At 37.7% G+C, this 21,155-nt stretch overlaps 1 protein-coding gene across 2 annotated transcripts in view; it reads left to right on the plus strand.

The window, feature by feature from the left end:
* Positions 1–18,184, plus strand: part of LOC132152059 (plakophilin-4-like) — a 35,769-nt gene extending 17,585 nt beyond the window's left edge. For both annotated transcript variants that reach the window (XM_059560711.1, XM_059560712.1), the window contains exons 6-22: positions 1,795–1,991; positions 3,101–3,533; positions 7,171–7,329; positions 7,447–7,657; positions 8,139–8,271; positions 10,181–10,394; positions 11,258–11,441; positions 11,717–11,834; positions 12,417–12,608; positions 13,149–13,322; positions 13,689–13,839; positions 13,963–14,155; positions 14,298–14,382; positions 14,545–14,662; positions 14,747–14,878; positions 15,508–15,581; positions 17,272–18,184. In XM_059560711.1, coding sequence (XP_059416694.1) covers positions 1,795–1,991; positions 3,101–3,533; positions 7,171–7,329; positions 7,447–7,657; positions 8,139–8,271; positions 10,181–10,394; positions 11,258–11,441; positions 11,717–11,834; positions 12,417–12,608; positions 13,149–13,322; positions 13,689–13,839; positions 13,963–14,155; positions 14,298–14,382; positions 14,545–14,662; positions 14,747–14,878; positions 15,508–15,581; positions 17,272–17,511 — 3,008 coding nt within the window. In that variant the 3' untranslated portion in view covers positions 17,512–18,184. The remainder of the gene's footprint in view (positions 1–1,794; positions 1,992–3,100; positions 3,534–7,170; positions 7,330–7,446; positions 7,658–8,138; positions 8,272–10,180; positions 10,395–11,257; positions 11,442–11,716; positions 11,835–12,416; positions 12,609–13,148; positions 13,323–13,688; positions 13,840–13,962; positions 14,156–14,297; positions 14,383–14,544; positions 14,663–14,746; positions 14,879–15,507; positions 15,582–17,271) is intronic.
* The last annotated feature ends 2,971 nt before the right edge of the window (positions 18,185–21,155 follow it).

Raw genomic sequence — 21,155 nt, forward strand, 5'->3', positions numbered from 1 at the left:
CACTTGTACCGTACCTGTTTGAAAAAATCCAGTCCATGCCTGTGTCAGTTTGAGTCTTGGTAAAGTTTTAAATCCCTGCCGGCAAGATGCTCCTCTGTCAGTGACGTATTATGGAAAGTGAAACATAAATCTATAGGGGTGGTTGGATATATTCACGCACTTTGAAATATTAATTTGAAGCTTCTTTCTTTTCTGATTTTTACAGCTTTATCATAATAGGCTGTATATTAACTTATTGGGAGAAAACCGGTAGTTTTATGTGAAATCAGACATTTGAGCTCCCCCATATAGTCAAAATGGCATAATCAATAACACGCCGCCACTGTTAGATTGTTAGTAGGTCGCCCCTAATATATATATATATATATATATATTCTTCTGCTGTAAAGTTGCCCATTTTAACATGGGGAGCCTATGGGATTGACTCTCTTTTGCAGCCAGCCTCTAGTGTATAGTTGACGCATTTCAGTTTAAGTCACTTCCGTATGGGCTTCACGAGAGAGAGTGGGAGGTTGCTGCTTGGTAAAAACATTGCGCTATCTACAATATGCAAACATTAATGATGTTAAAGGAGTAAAGTTAGTTCACTTCCAGAACAAAAATTTACAGATAATGTACTCACCCCCTTGTCATCCAAGATGTTTGTCTTTATTCAGTCGTAATGAAATTGTGTTTTTGAGAAAAACATTTCAGGATTTCTCTTCATATAATGGACTTCTATGGTGCCCCTGAGTCTGAACTTCCAAAATGCAGTTTAGATGCAGCTTCAAAGGGCTCTAAACGATACCAGGAAAAAGGGTTGTATCTTGTGAAATGATTGGCTATATATTTACATAGTTTTTATACTCAAAAGCTCATCTTGTCTAGCTCTGCGTGAACTTGATTTTTTTTTTTGGTTAATGACAGTTTTACAGAAAAACTCCCATCTCATTTCCTCCTCCAACTTCAAAATGGTCCTTAATCATCCTACATCGCCGTTTTTATTTGTAAAGTGCATTTGATCTTCTTTGCATGTTATCTTTGTAAACACTGGGTTGTTACATCTGGAGCGATGTAGGATGATTTTGAAGTTGGAAGAGAAAATGAGATGGCAGTTCACGCAGAGCTAGACAAGAGGAGCATTTGAGGTTTAAAGTATATAAATTGCAAATTTTTTTAGAAAATAACTGATAATTTAGCTAGATAATACCCAGGGATCGTTTAGAGCCCTTCAAAGCTGCATTTGAACTGCATTTTGGAAGTTCAATCTCGCAGGCACCATAGAAGACCATTATATGGAGACAAATCCTGAAATGTTTTCCTCAAAAAAACATTTCTTTATGATTGATGAAAGAAAGACATGAATATCTTGGATGACAAGGGGATGAGTACATTATCTGTAAATTTTTGTTCTGGAAGTGAACTACTCCTTTAACGCTAACTAAAGAACATCTCCTTTTTTCCACTGTTTACATCAACATGTGACATTAAATGACTTTTTACATAATGCAGCTGCACATGAACGATCAATTGCACCTATTACTGATATTGCAGTAAAACTGGTATCAAAACCTGTTTATGTTAATTGTCAACTTAATAGGAAAGTATATGTTTCTCATTCATTTTTTTAAAGTGAAAGACAGGTCATCATTAATCAACAACAGGCCACGGTTTCTATTGATAGAGCTTAATTTGTATTTAACCTAGCAATCCATAGTTCAAATAGAATTATTTTATAATTTCTGAACAGAAAATGTGTTGTCTACACCAGTATTTTTCTGGTGTGCCTGTTTCATGCTGTTTCCTTTGCTTCAGGGTCTGCGCCAAACTCACGCAGCTCTACTCAAATGAATTCATATTCAGATAGTGGATATCAGGAGGTGAGTGGTTACTATAGTAACACAGTGACACCCAGACGATCAGAAGGGAGGTCCCAGTCGACAAGCTCCGCCCCCAGCGGAAGCCCCACCCTCGCCATGAGCTCCAGGGCTGAAGGACAGGCCTCAGCACAAGTATACACACAAATACACACAGAGACAAATTGATTCATTGAATTTTCCGTAGGTTATTTAGCTTTTCTGAATGTCATTAGATCTAAATTATAGATGTGCAGTTTTATCAGCGATCTATTTTTAAAATTTCTCACCTGAGAAGTCAAGATGGACTTAAAATAATCATTAAACTGTAAAATGCTGCGTTTTCAAATACATTGCATGCATGGACTGCTTCCGGCAGCACTGCAAGAGCTAGCGGCGCCTTCTATCGTCTGTGTGCTGGAAACCCTTCGCATTTCAGCCAATGCTAGTAAATTAGAATTTGCTAGAATATGAAACGTTGTTCCTCTAGTGTAATTATTAAATCGCACGGTGCTGTGTTTGTCTATACATGATTATCCGGTGGGTTTTTTTCCGCAGTAAATGCTGCTCCAAACAAACTCCATCTTTGCAAGAGCTGTGAGTTTGGGTCGCTTAAAACATGCATTTGAAAAAACTGCATGTTCCCAAATTAGTAATGAGATTTTTTTTTTTGTCAACAATATAGAAGCTACAGTATAAGGACTTCCTGTTTTCTGCCAAAAATAAAAGCTCTGTTGGTTTCACGTTTGAAAGCAAAAATCAAGACACAGAAATATTTGTATTTTAATTTTATTGTTGTTTTATGAAATGTATTATGGTAACTCATTTATTAGTGTTATTTTTAAATATTCAATGTATTTAGTGTATTATAGTCTGTGTTTTATAGTGGATTAATCATTATTGTTAACTATAATAAACCTATGTTTTTATTATATTGAAACATCTTATTAATGAGTTCATGAACGTTTAAATACCTGTTCCATAAAGGTGGATCATAACATAATTGCTTTTTCCCCCTGTGTGAAGCTTCCTCAATATTTAATTTTGTGCTTAATTTTGAGGCTAAAAGTGGAAGTGTTCATGAATAGATAGAGCCCATAGAAGTGTGGTTTTCCTTCTTTTTTTTGTCCTTAGCTGCTCTAAATCCTGATTTATCATTAATCTTATGATATTTTTTAAAGTAAAGTTTAAAGTTATAACAGTATTATCACAGTGTAGTTTGCATCTATGATGGCTAAAGTGTTTGTAAATAATCTGTTTCTCAGGTGGGCAGCAGTGGCCGTGTCATGAGGCGTGTCAGTTCTGTTCCCTCTCGTGCCCCATCCCCACTCTACACCCCGTCCCCATCTGCGTCGCGTCAGCCTCTGCATACCTCTCTCGGAAGCCCCTATGGTTCACCTATAGTTTCAGAGCCCCGTCCTCTACCTAGTATATTTCCTGGCACCAGCTTGCCTCCTGCCTCCAGCCACGCCCCCGACCCAGTACACTCCAGCTACTTGGGACGGCATGGAAATGGGACGGAGTCAGAGTCTGAGTCACCAAAACTCCTGCGGGTCGGTATGACCGCTCAGCCTCAGCAGTACGGGACCCTGGGGAAACACGATTCACGTGCATATGACAGCACTCACTCTTCTTTTGGGTCACGGGCCTATGACATCTTTGAGAGGATGGTACTTTCAAGACCGGATAGCCTTACAGGTGGGCTACACAATACACACAAACTCTCATGTTTTACAGGTGTTATTGTTAAGGATAGGAGTGTATCCAAAGTACACCTCTTTTGAAAGGTTTGGGGTCAGTAAGATTACATTTTTTGTTAAATAAATGCATAAGATGTGAGAATAAGAGATCTTTTCTGAAAACGGATTCATAAACTTTATACCATAGAGTTTAAATACATAAAACAATTTTCTCTTTTATCTTGACCAAGTCAGAACTCAATCAAACACAGTTTCTGCACCAATTTTGAAAAGTTATGGATTTAAGAAAACAGATTTGAATATGTGTGAAACTTTCTTAGCGTTGTATATGCACTATATTATACAAGGATTAGTAATGCTGTCACTTATCAGTGTGTGTTTGGTACGGATTATAAAATCTTCCCTGGTTTAAGAAGGTATTTCTTTCCTGAAAATCCTCTCATGAGGCGAATTTTCAAAACTTGGGAAAAAATCGTAACGAATTCATTAAGCATTTCACAGTGTAGCCTCTGACACAGTGTATACTGTCTGTTAAAACATTAAGAAAATTTCACATATCTCGGAACATAAATGCAAGAAGACTGACACAAATTGGTTATCATAAAAGTGCAGAAGGATCCTAGTAATTGCTCCTACCCAAATGATCATAACCCTCTTGATTACAAGATGCCGTGTGGGCATATGAGTTTGTGAATTGAAAGTGCTGAGATGCATTAATCTAGGGCTTATATAGTATATTGTTTCAAAATCATATTACAGTCTCAATTTCATCTGCAATAAACATTCAGATCAAAACTGGAGCTGCATGGATATTGACTGTGTGTGTGTGTGTGTGTGTGCGTGCGTGTGTGTGTGCTCACAAGTCTTTATGTTTGTGTGCTCTAGTGTTTTGTAGGATTACTCCGATGATAATCTCACATTCTGGCTCTGTAGGAGACTTTCTCAGATGTGCCCTACTTCCCCATTTATGCCGTATTTCTCTGTAGATCATGCATGATGTAAAACCTTTGAAAGCTACGCTTTTAACTCCAGGCCCGTCAGAAAGAACTATTGCTGAATTTAGAGATGTATAAAGTGATTGGAAATTTATGAAAGACAAACTCACTGAATTCTGCATGGCTGTTTCAGACCAGCGTGCTGTGCAGCTTTGTTCGGTTCACAGTTGGCTTTATTATACTGCCAGTGTGTGATTGACGTGAGAAAATTTCTTTGAGAATCCAATTGAGTCATTTCTATGCTAATGTTACACTGGATCAACATTCATTCATAGTATAAAGGCAGAGATAAAAGCAAAATATTTGCTTGAACACGAAGTGCAATGGCAATACCATGGTATAACTAAGCACTATAGTATTTGACAATGGTAATCATTCCATACCATAGTGTTAACACTGCACCATGGTTTTGAGATTATGATTCTCAAGCTCTAGATTTTGATTTAATTTGATTCTGATTCATTTTGGTTTATTATGTTTGTTACAAATGAATTCTCTCTGCAAGTGCAAAAGTCTTTCAGACTTTTCAGCTTGATTTTTGATTCATGGAAGGTCATTCGTCTGAGGAATCAGGCTACACTGGATGTTTTTGATTCACTAAAAAGAATCTGATTTTAAGCTGGTTGCCTTGTTTTTGCATGCAGCCCTTCAATACCTTTCTAGACATTATTTCACAATAGAAAACGTCCTTTTCTTGCTTCACATGAGTACAACTGCAAACTCACATTCACACTCGGCTTTTTTAATGTACAAATACATATTCACGCAGGAAATGAAAAAAGACAGTAAATGTTTTGGGGATTTTAAAAAGCACTATCAAAATCATTCAGGATGAGTATCATAATTAATCGGGAAAAAAAATCTACATTTTTTCCCTTAGCCCTACCGAATGATAATTTTTTTGCCAGCAAAGCTAACATTGTAGTATGGTTATCAGTTATCTCACAATGGCCAAATATTGCCTAATTAATCAAACTGGTCAATATATCTGCCTGTCCGCAATTTCTGATGATAGTCAGATGATAGTTTGAAGGCAGAGATCAATGTTTTGCTTAGATTGTGATCCAGGTTTCTGATAAGTGTTGTGGTCAGGTGTTCCATTGAAAGTTCTATTGTGATACATGCACTACAGCTCTTAAAACTATTATACACTAATGAGCATACTGTACAATGTCAGTACAAGCAATCACAGGGTTTGTCAGTAGATTCAGTAATTATGCTCCAAGAGTTAGATAATTGGGTATGCAATTTTGGGTAGGCGTTCATGAGCAAATCTATTGTATCCTGTTTGCCATGAAATCATGTGTGGGAAAAAGGCTGGAACCTCCGGCTAATTCATCTAAATTGCACAATTAATTGTATGCGTATATCTGATTGTGTCAGGCAAAGTGACATTCACGTCACTAACAGCAACTCAACATAGTGCCTTCTTTCAGTCTAAAAACTGCCTTGTACTTGTTCAAGGTCATCATCTCTGACAGATACATCTGAAGGTGGGGAAGTCCAGTGGAGTGGTTAATTACAGCAGATTGTTTTTATAAAATACAACTTAACATCACTTGAATTCTCGAGAGTTTCATTTGCCTATGGGAAGCAAAACGAAAGTCTTCGTTATGTAGTTTTACAGCTCCTAGTCTGGTTTTGCTGATGAACAAAAATTTCACTTGCTAGACCGATGCCTAATTAGCATAAACGAGCCTGAACTCCATTCAGTAGAGTAAACTTGTTTTTAAGATTAAGATTTTTAAAAGTGTTTTTGAAAAGTCTGTTATGCTTTTATTTTGTCTATTATTATTAAGTGTTTTAGGGTTGGGTTAAGTGTATTCTTCATCCTTCAGAAATCATTCTAATGTGCTGATTTGGTGCTGAAGCAACATTTCTTATTATTATCAGTGTTGATAAAAGTTATGCTGCTTTATAGTTTTGTTGAATCGGTGATACACTACTATTCAGAAGTTTGGGTTAAGTAAGATTTAGGTTTGTTAAAAAAAATATATATACTTTTATCCAGCATAGACATATTAATTTCACAGTCAGAGTAAAGACATATATAATGTTACAAAATATTTTTATTTCAAATAAATGCTGTTTTTTTAACTTTCTATTCATCAGAAAATCCTGAAAGAAAATGTATTGTATTAAGCAGCAAAAAATTTATAATTATAATGGCAATTAAAAAATAATTGGACTGGAGTAATGGCTACTAAAAATTCAGCTTTGCTATCACAGGAATAAATGGTATTTAAAAACATATTAAAATAGAAAACAGCTGTTTTAAATTGAAATAATGTTTCACAATGTCACTGTTTTTATTTATTTTTTTTATAAAAATGCATCCTTGGTGAGCATAAGAGACTTAAAACATGAATAAACTCATGAAATGTACTGACTGTGAATCAGGGACATCATAAATTAAAACAAACAATAAGAAATTATTTCATTACTTGAACTATAATGAACATGAACTAAAATATAAAATAAAAATACTTTTTTTAGTTCAGCCAAGTTTATGTACTAAAATAACTAAAACTAAATAAAAGCTATGTAGACATATGTAAAAAAAATAAATAAATAAAAAATAATAATAATAATAAAAATGTACTAAAATAACAGTGTTGTGAATCTCTGATCTTCATCTAGGCTTGCAAACCTCTTATAGTCAGAACAGCCAGTTAGGCCAAGATACCCGCTCCCCTGACTGCCACGTCACGCCAATCTATGAAGACAGAACCTTCCAGAACCCTCTGTACCAGAGCCCCACGTACGGCTCCCAGAGCGCTATCTCCAGAAACAATACAGGTATGGGATGAATGTCCTTCATGCACCACTGCTATCTCTGCAAACTCAGTAAATGAGTTCTGACATTTTCACAGTGTTCATCTGAACTATGTCAGCACTGCTCACTCTGTCACTCAGGGTTTGGAACTTTACAAAGGACCACTAGTCAGTGTAGCACTCTGAGGTACCAGCGAGGATTATTCTCAGTGGGCTCCATGGCAGCACACACTGACACCTATCGCCCCGGCCATTCCCACCAAACCGACTCGAACTACACCAGACATGCAGCTGCCGTCGACAACGCCGTCACGCGCTCGCCTTCCATAGACAGTGTTCACAAAGACCCCAGGTGAAAAGCTGAACCCAGTGATTCCAGAAACATTGCAGAAAGCTTTAAAAATAATTTAGAGCCATTGACATTTAAAGCATAAAGACTTTACTTGTAAATATAACCCAGCATGTGTCTTCCCTTTTTGCTGCATTATTCAACTTAATTGATTTGTTGAGCCTCCACTACTTCTGTGCATATGTTGCTTTGTAATCATATTTCCGGACATGTTTATATTGTAGACAGAGCAAGAGCTTGTCAGAAAATGTAAACCAGGTCGCCTGAGTGCTCATTCACATTTGCAGTGCATATTTGAATGACAAATGCGATTGGAAAAAATCCAAGCTGGATAGATTTTTTTATGAGTCTAGTTATTTGTCCTCCTGATGCAAACATGTAAACACAATGAATTATGTATATTTTATTCAAATCTGCAAACATTTATTTGTCAGATGTTTCACGTTTGTATGTGTGTTTTCTCTGTGCCTGTGGGGGGGGTCAGGGAGTTTGCCTGGAGAGACCCCGAGCTGCCAGAGGTGATCCGAATGCTGCAGCATCACTTCCCTTCTGTCCAGGCCAATGCTGCAGCGTACATACAGCACCTCTGCTATGGAGACAACCGCATAAAGGCAGAGGTATGGTTACACACACACACACACACACACACACACACACGCATGCTGTACTATTAGGTACTTCCTATTCATGTCTTCTGTTCTTCTCAAGAACCGTTGACTTATTGTAATTTAAGCCTAAGCCAAAGCCTAACCATTAAGAGAGAGAAAAAAAGCAATATTTAAATCTTGGACATAAATCTGTGTAGTGCAGGATGAGGCATCAAAATGTATAATAACTGTACATTTTAAACTACGTTTAAGGTCTGAAAAATGTATACTTTTAAATTAAGGCAAGGACACTTTAATTCATAAGTAAAGGTAAATTCATAAGTAACAATGATCAGAGACTGACAATAAGATGATGCAATCATTATATTTTTTATTCAAATAAGTGCTGTCCCACAGCAGTTTCAACATTTATAATGATACAGAATGTTTCTTGAACTAAATTTCACATGAAACTCAAGACTGGAGTAATGGCTGCTGAAAATTCAGCTTTGCCATCACTGGAATACATTATATTTTAAAATATATTAAAATAAAAATGTAAAAATGTTGCTATTTAAAAATATTTAACAGTATCATTTTTTTTAATTTAATATTTTTACTGTATTTTGTATCAAATAAATGCAGACTTTGTGAGCATAAGAGACTTCTTTCAGAAACATTAAAAAAGTCTTACCAACCATAAACCTTAAAGGTAAAGGTTGTAGGACCTGACACAAGAGGGCGCACTATCAAAACAATAACAATCGCGTGGTTTGATGACGCTAAGAAGGAGTGTGGAATGATGGGATTTGTTGTCTTTTACCCAACCGCTGACGGCCATCAATCAGAAGGAAAGATAAATCATGGATTTAATGCGAGTTCAACGATTTGCGTGAGTAGATTACATACAAAGTCAATGCAAAGACACGATCAGACGATGGATCAGATGCGTCCTCGCGCGGGTCTAGAGATGCGATGCCCCGCGTTTGGCGTATATGCCCCATAATGCTAATCTTATTGATCGTTATAATAGCATACGTTTTCTGTAAAGATACAAATCAAAACAACTCACCTGTCGAGTAAAACACAAGCGAGATCGGCATCTCTTTCTAGTTGAAGTTTGTTGCGAAGCTACTTCCGCATTTGTCCACGACACTGTTGTCATGTGTCAGTAAAGGTGGTAACAAAGGGTAACTCATGTCATTGACAGGCGACTGCACTGCCCCATGTCACTGTTTAGAATGGGAATTTTCTCATGATTTACAAGTAGTTGAAAACATTAGAGATATTGTTAGTAATCAACAAAATATATAACACTAGCCTATTGGTTTTTGGATATTTTACTGCAAATATCTTACAAATTGTTCCTTTAAATCTAAAACATATCGGATATACTGTACAGTATAATATATATATATTATACTATTATATGCCTTAGAAGCATATATATATATATATATAAAATGTATGTAACTGTAGTTTATTTTTATAATCAAAGTAATATTTCTCTGACCTAGAAACAATGGGGATCTTAATTAGCAAATTAAACTTGAACGGATAAACGTAGGTTTCAAAAAGCTAATATAACATTATAAAATTCTGCGGTTTGAAATCATAAATGAACACCAGTATTTAATAAATACAATAAAAGAAGTAAGAAGTAGGGACTCGAACCAGTGCATTAGTGATTAAATAGAATCAGTTTGTTCAGATGGTTCACATTAAAAAAAAGTCAGAATAAAATGTTATATTGTTGGCCAAATTATCGGTCATTGCTGGAAAAACTACAGTGTTTGAAATAGCATTTCAATTAATAACAAGCTACTGGAAAATGTTTGTATTTAGTTACTTTGCATTTGCAGACTGCATAAACAGACAGAAAAGCACGCCTCAGAAGCATAACTGTGAACACTTGCACTCTCTTACTGTATGTTTTCAGGTGTGTCGACTGGGGGGGATCCGGCACCTGGTGGATTTGCTTGACCACAAAACCCTGGAAGTTCAGCGGAATGCTTGCGGAGCTCTGCGGAACCTAGTGTATGGAAAAGCCACAGATGATAATAAAGTGTGTGTGAGGAATTCCGGTGGAATCCCAGCTTTGGTTCGTCTGTTGAAGAAAACTCCAGACACTGAAGTGCGAGAGCTCGTAACCGGTGAGTGGGTGTGTGAGGTCACATGTCTGACTGCTATAATAGAGGCTTTCTTCAGCTTTTTCTCTCCCTCTTACTCTGTTCAACTTGCTTTCTGTGGTGAGATCAGTTTGCACTGTGAAGCTCAGATTTTACAGAGATTACAGTCAATGGAACTCGTGGCTGTGATTAATGTGGAGGGACAAAAATTTGATTAAAAGCTGAGCTGACACAAACTTGCACACACGCACACTCTCTCCAAGCTGGATATACCAAGTATTGCTAGATAGATATGAGGAGATTCTACTCTCCCAAGCAGTTTTCTTGATGTATACAGTGTATTCTTACTGTCATTTCTCAAACAGAGGCTGGCAGCAGGTTTGTTCATCAAAGGCAGAGCTCTCTTCCACTCATGCCTCACACACATACTCACAACCACAGGGACTATTTCGTGTTAATGATCTCTATCTCCGGGATTTTTGTTACACTCCCACTGCCTCTTTACAGTTTTATTACACACCTCTGAATGTGTCTCTCTTTTTTCAAATGAGCTATGTTAAATAATCAAGTGTGTTGAATTTCTTATTATAGCTAAAGGAGTTCACCTAAAAATTCTTATTCACCCTCTTATCAATCCAAACTCCATTGTTGAAGGGGACATTGAATGCAAAATTCACTTTAACATGGTGTTTGCATATTGAGTCAATATCAATGTCAAACTAAAAAATTTGCCAGTGTACAGTAAGTAGCGTTTTTTTTTTTTTTTTAATAAATGTATAATAGATTCCTTCATTTTATATTAAAGTGACACTAGTTCTCTATATTTAATACTATACTTTTGCATTTAATATGTTATATACTACGTTTTTGGGGTCATGCCTTGACAGGAGTGTTGTGGAACCTGTCGTCATGTGATTCTGTGAAGATGACAATCACTCGGGACGCTCTCGGGCCACTTACCAACACGGTCATTATCCCTCACTCGGGGTGGGGTGCGGCCCCTCAGCGAGAGGACCAGAAACTCAAACTGCACTCATCTTTGGTGCTGAGGAACACCACTGGTTGCCTCAGGTGTGTTTAATGTAAAAAACATCTGATCAGGTGTACCAGCCTAATTATACAGGACTTCCTGTTAAGATCGATTAATCAATAGTCATTTAGATAACCTGCTGACTAGTTGATTTTTAAAATATATAGTTTTGCACAACACTAGTAGTAGCTGCATTACTCTTCATCATCAAGAGTTGATAACTATTTGCATTTTCAAGTGTGATTGATTGTTTTATCTTAATCAGATTGCGTTGTTGACCACATGATGCTGATGTGTATGTGTGTGTGAGTCTCAGGAACCTGAGCTCAGCTGGAGAAGAGGCCAGAAGACAGATGCGTTGCTGTGAAGGGCTGATTGATTCCCTCCTTTATATAATCAAAACCTGTGTAAACACCTCTGATTATGACAGCAAGGTTAGACATATTCTTGTTATTGCATGCAGAATAAAACCATACAGTTCTGATGTACATCAGTCTATAAACGGCTGGTAATATTTGGAACATGCTTGATACATTCTTGCCAGATATTTGACTAATTTTCTGTCTGTATATCCAATGACAGCTGAGAACTGGCAGAGCCTAATGTTTCTTATAAAAAGGTGTTACATGTTTTCTGTGCCACTCCTTGAAGGGCCAAAAAATATTTAGTGCCTCTAGTGGTGGAGCACAGCATTGTGCAGCTTTTGTTATTTCTTTACAAAATGTTAGTCTTAGCATGCCATCTGCTGGAACAGGAAGCATTGAAAAGCTTCCTGGAAGAGGAAGAGGAATCCCCCCAAAAATATTACAAATATTTTATATTAAATTTATTTGAAATAATTTGAATAATAATAATTAGTAATAATAAAAATAATGATTGTTGTTTTTAATTTAACCCATCTGACTTTTCTTAAATGGAACAAAATTGTGATTTTTGAATGTAATGATGCTTGGGCCTGTTGATGTCCAAAATCAATATTTTCTTCCTTACCCTTTTTTGTTTTCTTGTGTTTTTAGATTGTGGAAAACTGTGTGTGCACTTTGAGGAACCTGTCATACCGTCTTGAGCTGGAGATGCCTCCGTCTCGGCTGAATGGAACCCAGGATCTGGACACGCTCTTGGGCCCTGACTCCTCCAGTAAGCAGGCCGACTACAGCTGCTGGGGGCTCAGAAAGAAGAAGAAGAAGAGGTCCTGGCAGGATCAGCAGGTGAGTGATCACTAAATAAAATGAGCTTGGATTTCAAGTTCTGAAAACTTATGACTGCTTTTGTGCTCAGTTATCAAATGATTTGGGATTGTGTAAAAGAGAAATTCATTTCAGCCTATAGTCATGGAAAACCTGGAAACATGAGTACATTTCCAGCTCTGGAAACAACGGAAATTAATAAAAACTTCAAAAAAGTTATGGAAATTCATATTTTCAGTTCATTTCAGTTCAGCTGTAAAAGTTTGTTTTACTTTATATTTGTATAAAATATTTGATTTTGAATGCAGCCTCTATAAAATTATTATTTAATTTTTTTTATTATTTGTCATTTTTAATAATTAATGATTATATAATAACAATATTACTACTACTAATAATACAATAATAAAAAATATATATATATTAATATATAATAATATATTTTTATATTTACAAATATGTTTGTTTTTCAAATTTTGTTTACAGAATGTTTACAGAAGCCAATTTATTAGTTGCTACAGAAAGTTATTTTTACTGAATGTTCCCATTTCTGTGATGCAGTGGGATGGTGTGGGGCCTATTCCTGGATTTTCTGGAAGTCCAAAGGGCGCAGAGATGCTGTGGCATCCATCTGTGGTAAAACCTTACCTCACTCTGCTGGCAGAGAGCTCAAACCCAGCCACGCTGGAAGGAGCAGCTGGGTCTCTGCAGAATCTCTCCGCCGGAACCTGGAGGGTAGGCTGCTTGTGGTCACTATAACATAAACTGAATTATACAGCCACAGTGTACAAAATAGAACTGAATTATATGGATGCCATAATTAGCTGGTGGAGGAAGAGTATGTCCTGCACACACACACACACACACATACACACACTATTTGACCAGATGTAGTCTCAAGGTACTAATACAGCAACAGATTTTCTTTTCTTTTCGTTGCATCCTTTATTTTGGAAATGCTTCTAAAGTTAGGAGTAGACACCTAGATATAGTGTTTGGATTGCATCACTTTCATAGTTTTTAAAATTCAGTAAATGTTGATGCAAATTCTTGCTAACTGAAAGATAATAACCTTCTTTTTCTCTCTCTTTCACCATTCAGTTTGCAGCCTACATCCGTGCTGCTGTACGTAAAGAGAAGGGTTTGCCCATACTGGTGGAGCTACTAAGAATGGATAATGACAGGGTGGTCTGCTCTGTGGCCACTGCTCTACGGAACATGGCTCTTGATGCCAGGAACAAGGAACTCATTGGTCAGTCACTCAAACTTATTGCAATGAACTCAGTCCAATGCTTCACATACCTTTTTTATGGCCATTAAAAACTGCATTGCATTTTCTAAAATTAACATTTGCTGAATTTGTTTGCTTTGAAAGGAAAATACGCCATGCGGGACCTGGTGACCCGTCTCCCTGGCAATGGGCCGTCCCTGCTGTCGGATGAGACGGTGGCGGCGGTCTGCTGTGCACTGCATGAGGTCACCAGCAGGAATATGGAGAACGCCCGTGCTCTCGCCCAGACGGGCGGCATCGACAAACTGGTTACTATCAGCAGAGGACGTGGGGAGAGGTGCATACCTTTTTTTATGGGCTGTTTGAAGTGGGCGGTTTTATATTTTCCATTGGCGTTCCCACACTGTTTCATAACATAATCCATTTTATTCTTTGAATGTCCTAGTATATCTTTAATTATATCTTATTATCTGTGGCAGGTACTCCATGAAGGTGGTCAAGGCAGCAGCTCAGGTGCTAAATACTCTGTGGCAGTACAGAGATCTGCGCACCCTCTACAAAAAGGTATATATATATATTTTTTTTTTTTGATGTATTGAAGAATTTTGTAACTAAATGACTTGAAATTGAGTTTGATTGAAAATACTTTATCTCGGTTGACCTTTTGTAATTGCATCACCTGAGATGTATAATAACAGTATAACTGTGTGTTCTATGGTTCATCAGGATGGATGGAACCAGAACCACTTCATCACACCAGTGTCAACACTGGAACGAGACCGTTACCGTTCCCAACCTACTCTGCCAACCAGCAACTTGCAGATGTCGCCTGTTATCCAATCAGGTGGGCCTTTATAACAGCAAGGAATTATAGGAAATGTAATTCTGTAAAAGCTACAGAGAAATGACTCACTTTTTCCACATTTAGGAGGCAGTGCCACATCTTCCCCTGCCATGTTGGGTATAAGAGGTCATCGCTTAAATCAGCGGAGGACCCAGTCGTCTATGCAACTTCATAATTATTATGGAGATGCAAACAGAAACACAAGTCAGTATACAGGTGAGCCTTCCTTGAGTCCTCTATCCACTTCAAAACAGACAAAAGGCAACATTTTAAAAAATATACCCAGACCCTAATTATCCACAATTCATGTTATATTAAAGAAATGTAACAATGTCACAATGTAATACAATAATCTGATTTCTGATTTGACTTTTCTACTGATGTGATCAGTGCTGTGCATTCAGAGTAAAACAATATTAATATTAAGTTCATCCCCTGACAATCCTTGTCAAGATCCAATCAAATGCCATTGGAATATATACATTGGAAAAACAACAGATGAATCTGTCTGTGAATCAAGAAGCTGGACTGATGTGCTAATAGATATTTCACCCGTGCTCTCTTCAACTAATAGAGCAATCAGTTTTATTCCCCTGTCTGGTTGGAAGCTGTAATGGTCATTTATTTAAGAGCACTTGACCTCCGTAGTTACTCTTTATTGATTGGTGGTACTTCGGCCTGGAGGTCTGATTATGTGATTGTGATTTAGAATACAGATTCAGTGTGAGTGAGGTCTTCATTAGGTCTGTTGAACCGTTTCCACCCTTCCTGGTAAATAGAAAAGTATTCATTCTATTCATACGATAGATACTTTGTGTTCAAAATTTGTGTTCATCTGTGTTTAGGGTCTGGAAAACAGTCTGCCTATTTTATCAGTTCTTATCCCTCTCCTTCAGCCGAGGAGTCCCGCATATCACAGGTGAGGTGAAGAAAGGAAGGAAGGAGGAAGAAATTGCTGAATCTGAAGCCAGATGCTATATGCCCTCTCCAAATGATAACCATTGACTTTGATTTAATGCGTTGAATCCCAACAGATGAAGTTTACGTAATCCATTGGGTTTATTCCTTGATAATTCCCCACAAAAATCTGTGGTGCAAAGCATCTGGGTTTGGTAGCACACAACTTAGAAAATTCTTTTTTTTTTAAGATTTAAGGTAGAATATTTACTTTTTGTAAGATTTCATCAGTTAATGTCAGAGTGTTGATATTAATGTATGTTGGGAAAATTTTTAAATTCACATGCAATCAATGCTACAGATTTTATTTTACATATGAGTCTGAAGAGACAAACTGCATGTGATAATTAGTAAAAAGTTTTTTTTGCTAAACTTTTAAAGCTGTAATGCTGATATTTTTTACAAATATTAGGTTTTCAATGAAAACAATTAAAACAGGATGACGATTTGAGATTGTCTCTTTCTGACATAAATCACAAAATATAGGATAAGATGATTTTAGTATGGAATTGTTATGGTAATGATGGTTATTATAGTTAACTAAAATTAAGACAGAAATAAAATGATCTTCAACTGATATAAGATAAAACATTTCTCATTTTCATTTAACTTGATGTACTTAATCATTTAATAATTTTGATTTTTAAAAAAACTATCTAAACAAAAACTAATAAAAATGACAAAAACACTCAACAGGATTACTAAAACTAAAAAAAATGTAAAATAAAATATTTAATATATTAGTTTTAGTAATATTTAGTATCTTAGTGATACTAAAATAAAAAATAGTCTTTTCTACGAAAAAAGAGACAATAAATACAAATTATTTTCCTTTAGATCATTATATATATATATATATATATATATATATATATATATATATATATATATATATATATATATATATATATATATATATATATATAGTACAGACCAAAAGTTTGGACACACCTTCTCATTAAAAGAGTTTTCTTTATTTTCATGATTATGAAAATTGTAGATTCACACTGAAGGCATCAAAACTATGAATTAACACATATGGAATTATATATGAAATTATATACATAACAAAAAAGTGTGAAACAACTGAAAATATGTCATATTGTAGGTTCTTCAAAGTAGCCACCTTTTGCTTTGATTACTGCTTTGCACACTCTTGGCATTCTCTTGATGAGCTTCAAGAGGTAGTCACCTGAAATGGTCTTCCAACAGTCTTGAAGGAGTTCCCCGAGAGATGCTTAGCACTTGTTGGCCCTTTTGCCTTCTGTCTGCGGTCCAGCTCACCCCTAAACCATCTCGATTGGGTTCAGGTCCGGTGACTGTGGAGGCCAGGTCATCTGGCGCAGCACCCCATCACGCTCCTTTTTGGTCAAATAGCCCTTGATGCCTTCAGTGTGACTCTACAATTTTCATAGTCATGATAATAAAGAAAACTCTTTGAATGAGAAGGTGTGTCCAAACTTTTGGTCTGTACTATATATATATATATATATATATATATATATATATATATATATATATACGGTATATATATATATACATTTTCAGATGAAGTCACTTGATTTTTGTTGATTACTGTATGGTCAGGTTTTTTTTTTTTTTTAATTATTTTTATTATTATTAAATGTGTAAATGATGGTCTCCTCTTTCAGCATGGCCGGCTCTACTACCCAGAGGAGGGAAATCAAAGCACCTATGACACTTTTGGAATGTACCTGTCATCTCCGATGGGCTACGAGGATTCGTACCTGGACGAGCCGGTTCGTTATCCCGTGGTGAGCGAGAGGCAGGTGCTCAAACCCAATACCAACTACGTGGACTTCTACTCCACCACACGAAGGCCTTCATACAGAACTCAGCCCTACCCAGCCTCACCTGACTCATGGGTGTAGGCGTGTATGTTTGTGCATATTTGTTAATGTAAACTGTAGCCATAGATAGAATATTGCAAGGAGGTGTTACTCCTTAAGACATATCTGGGTCAGTGGATTCCAAGACCGTTGTTTGGACAAGCTGTTGCATTTGAAGTCACTGGTTCATTATCATTCGACAAATTGAATTTGCGTTTTGTGTGGGATTGAGTGTGAGCCAAAGACTTTACTTTTCAGTGTCTGCTGTTTTTAAACAGTAAAGCGTGTTTAAGGTCTGATTTGCTGAGAACTTGAATCATCTTTTTATGATTTTATTATTCATGTTTTTCATATTGGCATGTTATTATAGTCACCTCAGTTTTTCAGCCAAATAAAAAGGTGTTACTAAATCACATATTGGCTGAAAAGGCTAATAAAAAAACAATAGCAGTGTAAAAGTAAAAAACACAAATAATGTTCTGTGCATTGGAAAACACAAAATCGTCATTTTGTCTGGTCTCATTGCTGTAACCTAATTAATGTAAAAATTAATGTATGTTCCATGATGTCTTGTACAACTACGTCAGTTTAGTGTACAACCGTGATCTGTGCTACTAAGCACAAAAAACTGTGCCATGATAATATGTAGAACTGTGTGTAAATGTAAGAGACCTTATGGAGGCAAAAGTTATTACTATTAGAATATTTAGATGTAATAAAGATAACATTTTTTTTTAATATTTGATGTTGGATTATGTTGTTTATTCATCTACCACTGAATTCAATTTTATTTTCAAGTGGTTTTCGCACTACAAATTGTGTTAGAGCATTCTGACAGAGAAGAACCCAGAGGACAGATTTAAGCTTTGCAGTAGCTTTCATTTGGAAGAAGCTATTTATCACGATAGCATTAATTTGCTAATCAGATTTCAATTCAGAATGAGAAATGACACCCAGATTTGTAACACTGGCGTGCTTATTAGCAGACAGTGGCCTTAAGCTATTCACAAGTGAAGTCCCTGCAATATTAATGACAAAGATGTTCCATCGATAGCCACACGGGGACGCTAAAGAGTCGATTATACTGCACATAAATGTGAGCAGAACCACACTATTTCAGCAGATATTATGGACCAGTGGTTTGAGGGAGTGAAAACCCCTGATACATATCAGTGTGTTTATTTTCTTCCTGTTGAGTTATTACTTCTACATGGTGTTCTGTCAGCACAGATTTATAAGCGGTCAGGTCCTGTTCCTCTTCAGGAACTCGAGCTGCGTCGAGAACGAATGGGGAACGCGTCCAGTGTGGCGTCTCTGAATAACGTGTATAATCAGTCCAATGGAAGGGCGAGACGTCATAGGCGGGTGACGTCAGAGACCAGGAAGCATAAAAGCATGAGCGGTGAAGCCGGTAATCAGCCTTGTGTCTTCAGCAAGCGCTCTGTGTGTGTGTCAGTCGCTATCTGTTTGAGTCTTATTTAGTGTCGTTTGTCCACTGATAAACTCCATTGTCAAAGCTTCAATCAAGAGAAGTTTTGGGCGAGACCAGGCAGCGTTCAGGCTATGTGTTTTCCCTGCCAAAAAAAAAAAAAGGTAGGGACACACGCAGCTCGTGTGTTGTCTGCTTGAGAGTGAAGCGCGCAGTGTCAGCTCTCGAGGGAGTTGACGGCTGCGATGCGAGCCTTTGTTTCACTCTCAGAAGGCCCAATGGGAGGCCGTTTGAGGCGAAACCCTTTAAAAACTTGATACACACTGAAACACTTGCGGTACTCATTGAAACACTTGCGATACACACTGAAACACTTGCGATACACACTGAAACACTTGCGATACTCACTGAAACACTTGCAATACACACTGAAACACTTGTGCGTATAAGTGAAACACTATATATCTGTGCAAATATATAAAAAGGTTGAATCATTCTCGCGTGTGAGAGAGCATTAACATTTTCAGTGTGTCCGGAAGTCGTTTCATTGCAACCGGAAGTTATACTACTTCTTCTTCTTCGGTTTTATGGCGGGTAGCACCAAAGTTAGGTGCATTATCGCCACCTACTGTATTGGAGTGTGAACCAGAGTTTACCCTTTCAAAACGTGAGAAAAAATTAATAATAATATAAAATAAAAATAAAAAAAATATATATAAATATATATATATATTTTTTTTTACATAAATACAATTAAACCCACTAACCGGAAGTTATAACTCATATATTCGGACTAAATGAACCGAAGGACACGGGAAAGAAAATGTAAAAAAAAAAAAATCTGAATTGGCAATAACACACGAGTGATCACATACGAAAAAGCCTAGTGTAAAGAATAACAACAAATACCTCATTTTTTAAACAAGTGTGGAAGGAGCCATATACGTGGAGAATATTTGAGCTATAACTTCCTGTTGCAATGAAACGACTTCCGGACACACTGAAAATGTTTATGCTCTCTCACACACGGGAATGTTTGAAAGTGCAGTCTTTGCGCAGGCACAACAGTACGTGGGCGATTACAGGGCATATGCAAAGAGTTTCTATGTAACCGCATGTCTTTCATATATTTGCAAAGATATATAGTGTTTCACATGTATGCGCAAGTAATTCACTTGTACGCACTAGTGTTTCAGTGTGTATCGCAAGTGTTTCAGTGTGTGTCCCAAGTGATTCACTTGTACACGCAAGTTTTTCAGTGTGTATCGCAAGTGTTTCAGTGTGTATTGCAAGTGATTCACTTGTACACGCAAGTATTTCAGTGTGTATCGCAAGTGTTTCAGTGTGTATCACAAGTGATTCACTTGTACGACAAAGTGTTTCAGTGTGTATCACAAGTTTTCAATGGGTTTCGCCTCAAACGGCCTCCCATAGAAGGCTCTCTTTGAGGAGAGAGCTTTCACTGGTGTTTCTCGTGGTGCCAGCCCCGGTTTCGCCGAGGCGGAGCGGTGGTTGTGCTCGCGGGATTCGCTTTCGGATCTGCTGGAAGGAATGTAAGACGGGCAAGTCCCTATCTTCTTTCTTAGCCACCAGATCCGGCGCCCGCTCTCGGTGGTCGGAAGCCCGCGTTCGTTCTCACCGGGCACGCTCCGAGGACTGTGTCCATGCATGTGATCTTGCGGTCGCGGTCTCGCTGGTGCTGAGGCATGGCGGCGACCGCGTTAGCAGGAATCGCACATGATCTTGCGAACGGGTTGGAGACGGCTCATCCTACTGGGCGGAGCAGTCCCAACCATGTTCCATGCCCACGTGCCGGGGGTGTCACTTTTTCAGAGTGGCGCTCCCAGGCCGAACGCTTCTAGTGGAAAGCAGTTCTACGGACTGTTGTTTTCGCTGGATAGCCTTCATCATAACGTCCTGACGCCTAGGCCTAGGATGTTTTGAGGGCCAGCTCCCTCTGGGGAAGAGTGGTGTACACCGCATTACACGGTGCCTGTCTCTCCTCAGTGCCCTCAGGAGCGCTTCTCTCAGTTATCGCCCGGAAACGTAGCGATGCTGAGAGGCTAGCTACCTCTACGGAGGTCTCTAGAGCAGCTAGTACGGTCATCCCCTGCCGGTCCACCACTTCAGGGCACCGAGCTAGTGGCTCTAGGCGCACCAGAGGCCAGTCTCGCGAGACTGGTTCCCTTAGGAGGTCACATGGCGGTGTGGGAGCCCCTGCCAAGTGTACTTCACAGGGTCCTGCCCCGAGCAGGCT

This window comes from Carassius carassius, chromosome 10, assembly GCF_963082965.1.
Source record: "Carassius carassius chromosome 10, fCarCar2.1, whole genome shotgun sequence".
Taxonomy (NCBI): Eukaryota; Metazoa; Chordata; class Actinopteri; order Cypriniformes; family Cyprinidae; genus Carassius; species Carassius carassius.